At 50.1% G+C, this 11300-nt stretch overlaps 1 protein-coding gene across 1 annotated transcript; it reads left to right on the top strand.

The window, feature by feature from the left end:
* Positions 1-8175: 8175 nt before the first annotated feature.
* On the top strand, positions 8176-10332 carry LOC134980979 (uncharacterized). The gene is made up of 4 exons (XM_063948042.1): positions 8176-8350; positions 8439-8567; positions 8643-9729; positions 10244-10332. The coding sequence occupies exon 3, from the start codon at positions 8651-8653 to the stop codon at positions 9329-9331; it is 681 nt and encodes a 226-aa protein (XP_063804112.1). The 5' UTR covers positions 8176-8350; positions 8439-8567; positions 8643-8650; the 3' UTR covers positions 9332-9729; positions 10244-10332.
* Positions 10333-11300: the final 968 nt, after the last annotated feature.

Genomic DNA, 11300 nt, shown 5'->3' with positions numbered 1-11300 from the left:
TCGTAGTATAACACCTGCATGTGTGTATATATTCTTTTGAATAACTTCCATCTTTCTATCTGATGGATCCTTAAGTGCGGCCGTCTCAGGAGAGGGTAACGCCACTTGTTTAGATAAGCGTGTGAGCGCCTTGTCCACCTTAGGGGGTGTTTCCCAGCGCGCCCTAACCTCTGGCGGGAAAGGGTATAATGCCAATAACTTTTTTGAAATTATCAACTTTTTATCAGGAGCAACCCACGCTTCATCACACACGTCATTTAATTCTTCTGATTCAGGAAAAACTGTTTGTAGTTTTTTCACACCATACATAATACCCTGTTTTACGGTATCTGTAGTATCAGCTAAATGTAACGTCTCCTTCATTGCCAAAATCATATAACGTGTGGCCCTACTGGAAAATACGTTTGAATTTCTACCGTCGTCACTGGAATCAGTGCCTGTGTCTGGGTCTGTGTCGACCGACTGAGGCAAAGGGCGTTTTACAGCCCCTGACGGTGTTTGAGGCGCCTGGACAGGCATTAATTGATTGTCCGGCCGCCTCATGTCCTCAACTGACTGTTTAAGGGAAGATAAACCATCACGTAATTCCACAAATAAAGGCATCCATTCTGGTGTCGACCCCCTGGGGGGTGACATCTGCATATTTGGCAATTGCTCCGCCTCCACACCAATATCGTCCTCATACATGTCGACACCCCGTACCGACACACACCGCAAACTCACAGGGAATGCTCTAATGAAGACAGGACCCACTAGCCCTTTTGGGGAGACAGAGGGAGAGTCTGCCAGCACACACCACAAAGCGCTATATATACAAGGGATATCCTTATATTAAGTGCTCCCTTATAGCTGCTTTAATATATAATATATATATATATATAGCCATTAATGTGCCCCCCCTCTCTGTTTTACCCTGTTTCTGTAGTGCAGTGCAGGGGAGAGACCTGGGAGCCGTCCTGACCAGCGGAGCTGTGACAGAAAATGGCGCCGTGTGCTGAGGAGATAGGCCCCGCCCCTTTTTCGGCGGGTTCTTCTCCCGCTATTTTTCCAGTCAGGCAGGGGTTAAATATCTCCATATAGCCCCTATGGGCTATATGTGAGGTATTTTTAGCCTTGTATAAGGTTTATATTTGCCTCTCAGAGCGCCCCCCCCCAGCGCTCTGCACCCTCAGTGACTGCCCAGTGAAGTGTGCTGAGAGGAAAATGGCGCACAGCTGCAGTGCTGTGCGCTACCTTATGAAGACTGAGGAGTCTTCAGCCGCCGGTTTCCGGACCTCTTCACGCTTCAGCATCTGCAAGGGGGTCGGCGGCGCGGCTCCGGGACCGGACTCCACGGCTGGGCCTGTGTTCGATCCCTCTGGAGCTAATGGTGTCCAGTAGCCAAGCAGCAAATCCACTCTGCATGCAGGTGAGTTTACTACTTTCCCCCTAAGTCCCACGTTGCAGTGATCCTGTTGCCAGCAGGACTCACTGTAAAGAAAAAAACCTAAACTAAACTTTCTCTAAGCAGCTCTTTAGGAGAGCCACCTAGATTGCACCCTTCTCGTTCGGGCACAAAATCTAACTGGAGTCTGGAGGAGGGTCATAGGGGGAGGAGCCAGTGCACACCACCTGACCTAGTAAAGCTTTACTTTTTTGTGCCCTGTCTCCTGCGGAGCCGCTATTCCCCATGGTCCTTTCAGGAACCCCAGCATCCACTTAGGACGATAGAGAAAGCCCATTAAAAAATCACTGTAAGCGGCACCTTTACAAGTGCCTCAGTGCAGGGACGTGCTTTCAGCCCATATGAAAGCACGCCCCTGTCACTGAAAGCAGATGTGATTGGGCACCAGATCAACACTGACGTGACCTGCATCCGACTGTCACTGTCAGTGCTGTACTGGGAGTCATAGTGTCAGCCAGGGGCGGATTGATCTGGCGGGGATGAAATACCGCTGGTCCGGTCCCGTAGTTTCTGCTCTGCAGGCTTGCGGTACCTGCTGCAGTGGTTTACATTAAAAAAAAAATGAAAAGGGGGGAAAGTGGGCGTGGCCACGGGCCGTGATTAGGCCACGCCCCCAACTATGCCGGGCGGCCTGTCAGCGGCCCTGCCTGCTCCTCATGTAGCTGGCTCTTCTTCGTCTGGCAGCCGCAGCCCCCTTCCAGCGCTCATGCAGACATGCACACTTTGCTCCTGCTCAGTCAGAACGGGACCCAGACAGACCCACTGCTGAAACAGAGGAGAAAGGTGACTGGGGTAGGGCTTGGGTACAGGTGTGCAGGGCTGGGGTATATTGTGTGAGGGAGGTTGCTGGGTGCAGGTATGGGTGCATGAGGGAGGTTGCTGGGTGCAGGGCTGGGGTATACTGTGTGAGCAGTGCCGTTTCTTGCAGCGGGCGAGCCGTGCAACCGCTCAGGGCGCCCGCCGCGGCACTTTTCAGGTCCTTCCCCCCCCCCTCTTCCCGAGTACTCCTGCTCGGGGGGCGGAGTTTCGCGGAATGACGCGGTTGTGTCGTGTCGTCACGACACAATCGCGTCATCCCGCGAAACTCCGCTCCCCGAACAGGAGTACCGACGACAAGAGGAGGGGGGAGCCAAGCTGGAAGGAGGAGGCGGCCGGCGCGAGGAAGGAGAGGCGGGCCGAAGAGCGGGAAGATCCTCTTCGTATGTAAGTAGTCTCTCTCTCTCCCCCCCCCTCCCTCTCCCTTCCTTCCCCCCCACTTGACACTTGCCTGCCGTACTGTGTAAAATGGGGACTCTTTCCTGCCGTAATGTGTAAAATGGGGACTCTTGCCTTCCGTACTGTGTAAAATGGGGACACGTGCCTGCCGTAATGTGTAAAATGGGGACTCTTGCCTGCCGTACTGTGTAAAATGGGGACTCTTGCCTGCCGTACTGTGTAAAATGGGGACTCGTGCCTGCCGTACTGTGTAAAATGGGGACACGTGCCTGCCGTAATGTGTAAAATGGGGACTCTTGCCTGCCGTACTGTGTAAAATGGGGACTCTTGCCTGCCGTACTGTGTAAAATGGGGACTCGTGCCTGCCGTACTGTGTAAAATGGGGACACTTGCCTGCAGTACTGTGTAAAATGGGGACTCTTTCCTGCCGTAATGTGTAAAATGGGGACTCGTGCCTGCCGTACCGTGTAAAATTGGGCCTTTTTTCTTCATGTGGTGGCTGTGATGAGGCCACGCCCATTGTAATGAGGCCACACACCCTTGCCGGGAGCGCGCGCGCATGCTTTTTCTTTTTTTTTCTATGGGGGGGGGGGGGCGCATTTTTAAATCTCGCACTGGGAGCCAAATCGGCTAGAAACAGCCCTGTGTGTGAGCAAGGTTGCTGGGTGCAAGTATGGGTTCATGAGGGAGGATGCTAGGTGCAGGGCTGGGGTATAGGTGTGTGAGAGAGTGTGTGTGTGTGTGTGGGGGGGGGGTGCCGCCACCATCAGTCAGTGCCTCACCAGTCACTGACCTCACTGCACGTCACTGTACTGCAGTAATTGACACACTTCTTTTTAGTTGACACCAGTGGTTTTATGCCACTAGGCTATCTATATTAATTGTACTTCACTTTGTTTCACCACATTCTTAATGCCTCTTTTGCAACAAACACTAAGGGGTATATGCAATCCCGGGCGAATCGCGCCTTTTTTCCGCCCGTTTAAAAATTCGGCAGCACTCGACAGCCACAGCCCTGCCGCCGGGACCATGAATTCACCATATGCAATGCATAACGGATTCGACACACTCCTTGGCGGATAACGGCCCAATCGGCGAGTAGTGGGCGTCCCGAATTCGACTTCCCGCCGAAAGCAGCCCTTTATTAGGGCTTGTTTGCTGCGTGCTCTGCAGCCATTTTGTGAACCTGCAGAGAGGTGTGAGGAGGTGCAGAGCTAGCAAATTGGTTGTTTGCTGTGGTATCGTTTGGACACCCCAGCAGGCTTTATTCCAGGACAGACAGGAGGATACCTGTTACCCCGGAGGAGAGACGTTTTCGGAGCTTTTACAGCATTTGTAGGTAAGTACCACATGTGGGTCTGGTGTTGCATGTATGTGTTTGTGTAGTGGGGGTTGCCATGAGGTGTACATGGGGTGTTTGGGTATGTGTATAGCTCCTGCTTGTTTTGCTGCATTTTTTTTGTGGATTTTTGTGTTTTGGAGTAGTTTTTCACGTTTTTTTTTCTTCTTAAAATTACTTTTTGGGTCTTGCTTTTACATTGGTGTACCTCCAGCATGTGCAGGATTGATTTTTGGCTAGTTTGGGCTGATTTTAGTGTGTGTCGGTAGCAATGCGGTCGACATGTGGTGGTGTTTGTTTGTCAAACATGTTTCTTCCCTCCTCTTTTAGCTCTGGTGTACCTCCTGAGTGTGCAGGGATGCTTTTCGGTTAGTTTGGGGTGATATGGAGCAAGTTTGGTCGGCCATGCGGCCGACATGTGGTGTCGGTTGTATGCCAAACATGTTTTTTTCCTCCCCTTTTAGCTCTGGTGTACCTCCTGAGTGTGCAGGGATGCTTTTCGGTTAGTTTGGGGTGATTTGGAGCAAGTTTGGTCGGCCATGCGATCGACATGTGGTGTCGGTTGTATGCCAAACATGTTTTTTTCCTCCCCTTTTAGCTCTGGTGTACCTCCTGAGTGTGCAGGGATGCTTTTCGGTTAGTTTGGGGTGATTTGGAGCAAGTTTGGTCGGCCATGCGGCCGACATGTGGTGTCGGTTGTATGCCAAACATGTTTTTTTCCTCCCCTTTTAGCTCTGGTGTACCTCCTGAGTGTGCAGGGATGCTTTTCGGTTAGTTTGGGGTGATTTGGAGCAAGTTTGGTCGGCCATGCGGCCGACATGTGGTGTCGGTTGTATGCCAAACATGTTTTTTTCCTCCCCTTTTAGCTCTGGTGTACCTCCTGAGTGTGCAGGGATGCTTTTCGGTTAGTTTGGGGTGATTTGGAGCAAGTTTGGTCGGCCATGCGGCCGACATGTGGTGTCGGTTGTATGCCAAACATGTTTTTTTCCTCCCCTTTTAGCTCTGGTGTACCTCCTGAGTGTGCAGGGATGCTTTTCGGTTAGTTTGGGGTGATTTGGAGCAAGTTTGGTCGGCCATGCGGCCGACATGTGGTGTCGGTTGTATGCCAAACATGTTTTTTTCCTCCCCTTTTAGCTCTGGTGTACCTCCTGAGTGTGCAGGGATGCTTTTCGGTTAGTTTGGGGTGATTTGGAGCAAGTTTGGTCGGCCATGCGGCCGACATGTGGTGTCGGTTGTATGCCAAACATGTTTTTTTCCTCCCCTTTTAGCTCTGGTGTACCTCCTGAGTGTGCAGGGATGCTTTTCGGTTAGTTTGGGGTGATTTGGAGCAAGTTTGGTTGGCCATGCGGCCGACATGTGGTGTCGGTTGTATGCCAAACATGTTTTTTCCCTCCCCTTTTAGCTCTGGTGTACCTCCTGAGTGTGCAGGGATGCTTTTCGGTTAGTTTGGGGTGATTTGGAGCAAGTTTGGTCGGCCATGCGGCCGACATGTGGTGTCGGTTGTATGCCAAACATGTTTTTTTCCTCCCCTTTTAGCTCTGGTGTACCTCCTGAGTGTGCAGGGATGCTTTTCGGTTAGTTTGGGGTGATTTGGAGCAAGTTTGGTCGGCCATGCGGCCGACATGTGGTGTCGGTTGTATGCCAAACATGTTTTTTTCCTCCCCTTTTAGCTCTGGTGTACCTCCTGAGTGTGCAGGGATGCTTTTCGGTTAGTTTGGGGTGATATGGAGCAAGTTTGGTCGGCCATGCGGCCGACATGTGGTGTCGGTTGTATGCCAAACATGTTTTTTTCCTCCCCTTTTAGCTCTGGTGTACCTCCTGAGTGTGCAGGGATGCTTTTCGGTTAGTTTGGGGTGATTTGGAGCAAGTTTGGTCGGCCATGCGGCCGACATGTGGTGTCGGTTGTATGCCAAACATGTTTTTTTCCTCCCCTTTTAGCTCTGGTGTACCTCCTGAGTGTGCAGGGATGCTTTTCGGTTAGTTTGGGGTGATTTGGAGCAAGTTTGGTCGGCCATGCGGCCGACATGTGGTGTCGGTTGTATGCCAAACATGTTTTTTTCCTCCCCTTTTAGCTCTGGTGTACCTCCTGAGTGTGCAGGGATGCTTTTCGGTTAGTTTGGGGTGATTTGGAGCAAGTTTGGTCGGCCATGCGGCCGACATGTGGTGTCGGTTGTATGCCAAACATGTTTTTTTCCTCCCCTTTTAGCTCTGGTGTACCTCCTGAGTGTGCAGGGATGCTTTTCGGTTAGTTTGGGGTGATTTGGAGCAAGTTTGGTCGGCCATGCGGCCGACATGTGGTGTCGGTTGTATGCCAAACATGTTTTTTTCCTCCCCTTTTAGCTCTGGTGTACCTCCTGAGTGTGCAGGGATGCTTTTCGGTTAGTTTGGGGTGATTTGGAGCAAGTTTGGTCGGCCATGCGGCCGACATGTGGTGTCGGTTGTATGCCAAACATGTTTTTTCCTCCCCTTTTAGCTCTGGTGTACCTCCAGAGTGTGCAGGGATGCTTTTCGGTTAGTTTGGGGTGATTTGGAGCAAGTTTGGTCGGCCATGCGGCCGACATGTGGTGTCGGTTGTATGCCAAACATGTTTTTTTTCTCCCCTTTTAGCTCTGGTGTACCTCCTGAGTGTGCAGGGATGCTTTTTGGCTAGTGTGTGTCAGCCATTTTGGGTGTGTCAGCCATTTTGGGTGTGTCAGCCATTTTGGGTGTCAGCCATGGTTGATTTCCAGTATGTGCAGGGATGCTTGTACAGGGTTTTTTTTTTTTGGTTTTGTGCTTTGGTCCTGCTTGAGAACTGGGGTCCCAGCAGCATGATGTGATTGCATTTAATTATGTAATGTGTTACATTTTTAAATATATATAAATTATTATTATTATTGTCTTTTTAAAACAGAGATGTCAAGGGACAAGCAGCCCCGATCCCCCCTTTCCTCCACCCACTCGGATCTATCCCTGCATAGCAACGAGGAGTGGGAGCCGACCCAGAAGGGGGATACGACCGACCAGGCATGCAGTGACCAGCCGCGGTCGTCAAGGGCCCATGAGAAGACTAAGAAAAAGCCTAGTAGAAAGGTACTGACAACACCTGCAGACACAAATAGCATCCAACTTGACCCACCCTAGTTTGCGCACTGCCATGCACACCTACAGGTATATGTGCGCAATGCCAGGGATACTGACACTCACAGATACATACCGATCTTATTAAATGCATGTTTTTTGTTTTTTCAATCCCTAAAGGCAAGAAGCCAGCCAGAGGAGCAGTCGGAGGAGGAAGCCTCTGGTGAAGATGCAGGACCGAAAAAGCCGCGTGGCCCCAGATACACTGAGGCGGAAAACTGTGCTCTAGTGGATGGTGTCGACAGGTCCTACGACGTTCTGTATGGACCAAGGGCACAGACCACAGCAGCTAGGACAAAGCGAAGCATCTGGGATGCCATCGCGAGCCAAGTCACTGCAGTATCTGGAAACCGCCGGAGCACCAGAAACTGCATGAAGCGGTACAGTGATTGCCGCAGACAGACCAAAAAGAAGATGGGGATTGGAGGTGGACCGGCTCTCAACCTGAAGTGTCTACCCTGGGAGAATGTTATTAGAAGGCACATGAACCCTGCCATGGTCGAAGGAGTTCGCGGAGGTGTGGACTCTAGCCGTCCTGCTGGCTTTCCCGAGGAGGAAGAACCGCCCAGAAGACGGAAGAAGGCGGGAGATAAGCAGTCCAAAAGGAGGCCTGATGGTAAGAATAAATTCAGATGAGCTGTATTAACGAAAAAATTGTTTTGGACTTGCTAATGTGATTATTTTTTTATCAGACAGGCCTGCCCAGAGGACATCACCTGCGCGCAGGACATCGCCAGCGCGCGGACCGACACCTGCGCAGCAGGCATCGACAGCAGCGCGCGGGCCGACACCTGCGCAGCAAGCATCAGGAGCGCGCAGATCTTCACCTGTGCGCCACAGATCGTCATCGCACAGTTTGTCACCTGTGCACCAGACGACGTCGGCGCGCAGACTATCACCTGTGCGCCAGACATCAGCGCACAGAACTTCACCTGTGCGCCATACACCGTCGGCGACCACACCACAAGATGGGCGCCAAACTACAGCTCCTGCGCGCAGGTCATCACCAGATCGTCGTCTCTCCAGGAGCTCAGGGACTGTGACTGAAGAGCCTTAAGACACAACCCTTGTGGACCCATCACCCGATCTGTTTGAGTCTACAGGGTTAACAGATGAGACTTTTCTTGGGTTTGAGGACAGCCGTGCAGACGTATCCAGCCAGACCCTTGAAAAGTCTTCAGATACGAGGACAAGTGAAGCTCCTGGAGCAGCGGCACCACAGGATGGAGAAGGTTTGTATTTAATTTTTGGGGGTGTGGGGGGGGGGGGTGCAGTTTTGTATAGTTTATTAACTTAAACAAAAATTTATTTTGCAAACAGTGGTGCCACGGACCAGCAGCGGACTAGCTTCGGGAATTGGTTCCTACTACAGGCCGGATCTCCTCCTACAGGAGTCGTCAGAGGATGACGAGGTGGAAGTGCAGCAGGCTGCAGTTGCTACATCCCTGTGTGAGTAAATAGAATTGTGAGCCTTCAAACAAATGTATGATGAATGTGTATTAAATTTTCTAATTTTCTTTTCAGCTACCCAAATGCAAGTGGTGGCAGACGCCCAGGAAGGGCAGAATCCCTCAACTGTTCAGAGGGTTCACACCCTGGCATCGGAGATTACTTCCCGCCAGGATACCTACACAAATGTTGTTGGAAGCAGACTGGACAACATTGAGAGGACAATGGAGAAGATGTCAAACAGTCTGCTTGAAATGCAGAAGGCTCTTGCCGACAGCACGGCCACAATGCTACAGGTCAGAATGGAAGATCATAGGGAGAATATGGACGTCCTTCACATTCTGGCCGAATCCATGAGCCGGCTCGTGGAGAACACAACATGTCTGGCACACAGCAATACCAACATGTCGGAGAGCCATCGACAATCCTCATCCAGCCAACAGCTCATCGCAACCACACTGCAGATGATCTATGACAAGCTCCCAGAACCAGCTCATCAACACGCTGGTGATCCACCATTTCCGCCGTCACAAGCCACAAGGACGCCTCGTACCCTTCCTCAACTACCATCCCAGTACAGACAGTCACAGATGTACCAGGGATATACAGGGATGTACCCCACCCACCAGATGCCTCCACCACCGGCCGCCACATCTACAGCCGCATGGGCACAGAGGCCCAGTCAACGTACTACCCAGCCTCCCAGGACATCGACACCCCACACTCAGGAGGAACACCAGGATCCGGACAGACTTCCACCATAAGCCCGGTCGTATTGTTTTATTTACTTCATATGTTTTTCATGTATCCCTTTCTACCCCTCCCATTAGTTTTTTTTTTTTTCTTACTATTGTTTTTTCTTTGTTGGGCTTCCCCACCCGTGACCGGGTACTACCAAGGAGCTTTGTGTAGGCATACATGCGCGGGCATGTATGCGGGCGCGTGTGGTAACGGATGAAAGCTCCTTGTGGCTACATGTATGATGGGCCAAAGAGCAATTCTGATACCACTCTTTTACCCAAAAAATCCTTTTTGTAATGGTGTACAATAGGCTTTCACTGTTGTGTGAATTTACTATTCACTAGTGTGTGTTTTTGGCTTATTCATAGAATTGGGTGGAAAATTGAAGTGGACGGCATAAGTTCGTGTTGTGCGTACCAAGGTGAGTAGAGCAATGTTTCAATGTATATATTCTAGAAACTTTGGACCGCCTACCTTTGTGAAACCACACAGCCCAGCAATGGGTCATGCTGGGCTGTGTGGTTCCACAAATGTTAGCGTGTCAAAGTGCTGACCACTGACGCCACTATTCCACTTTGGACCGCCTGCCTTTGTGGAACCACACAGCCCAGCAATGGGTCATGCTGGGCTGTGTGGTTCCACAAATGTTAGCGTGTCAAAGTGCTGACCACTCACGCCACTATTCCACTTTGGACCGCCTGCCTTTGTGGAACCACACAGCCCAGCAATGGGTCATGCTGGGCTGTGTGGTTCCACAAATGTTAGCGTGTCAAAGTGCTGACCACTCACGCCACTATTCCACTTTGGACCGCCTGCCTTTGTGGAACCACACAGCCCAGCATGCTGGGCTATGTGGTTCCACAAATGTTCTTGGGAAAGAAATGAACATGACTTTAGTGTCTTTACTTAATATACTTTTTTTCTTTTCCCCACAGATATCTATCTACACAAGAAAAGAATATAAAGAATAACAAACTACTTTTTTGTTATATTACCTTTCAATTTTTATTTCAATAATCAAATACAATTTTTCTTCAATAAATTTTTAAAAAGAGAAGTTTTCTGTGGTTTTTATTAAAAAATATTTGATATAAAGTTGAATTGTATAGAAGTTGGTCGCCCTTGGAACATCAGGGGAACTGTGTGTCTCTTCACATCCACGCCACTTGGGAAGGAAACACAGCAAGACCTGTGGAAGAGAACAGTATGAGGTTCCAGCTAATGGTAAAGTGTCACCCTGGTACTGAAAAGAAGAGGTACACAATCAACACGACACAAGCAGGTTACAGTGGGCCCAAATGCAATCCCCCGGCACTTGCGTCACTACACATCCAAACATTTCCTGACCAGCATTGGTGTATCAGGGAATGATTGGATTTGCAGTTTTGCAAATGCCGGAGGGCTGCACTTTGGACATGCCGGGGTGACTTGGGACACGAGGAAGTTTTGGGCAATACATCTCACCTGAGGGGGGTTGTCTGCTACATGGCGGAGGCTCAGGTCCACATCACAAGTAGGTTGCCCATGGTAGAGTTGGATAAAAGGGTCCAATATTTGCAGAAACTCAACAACAGGAGAAAACGGGGTGACGAGTTGTCAACAGGACTAAACTTTAAAAACAGGCCTGGGAAGGTACATCAACAGGACGGAAAACTCTGAAATACATGAATAGAGATGTTGTTTTTTTTGAATATTACAATTATGTTTACACGATAATACAAATGTATACTCACAGGCAACAGTAAAAAAGTTTTGGAACACTGTCCACCAGGAATCATCTTCGTCCATACCCACCAACAGAGCAGAAGAACATTTCCCGCATCCTAAAGCACTGCGACAAAGAGTCATCGGCAAATGGTTTGCGAAACATGTTGTGTAAAATACAACATGCATTTACCATGCCGCAAACCTTCGCCAGGTGACCTCACCGCTAACTGCAAAGTTCCCACCATTGAATATAATGGAGAGGCATTGTGATGCGCTGTCTGACAG

This window comes from Pseudophryne corroboree, chromosome 12 (assembly GCF_028390025.1).
Source record: "Pseudophryne corroboree isolate aPseCor3 chromosome 12, aPseCor3.hap2, whole genome shotgun sequence".
Classification (NCBI taxonomy): domain Eukaryota; kingdom Metazoa; phylum Chordata; class Amphibia; order Anura; family Myobatrachidae; genus Pseudophryne; species Pseudophryne corroboree.
This window is presented reverse-complemented; position numbering and strand designations above follow the sequence as displayed.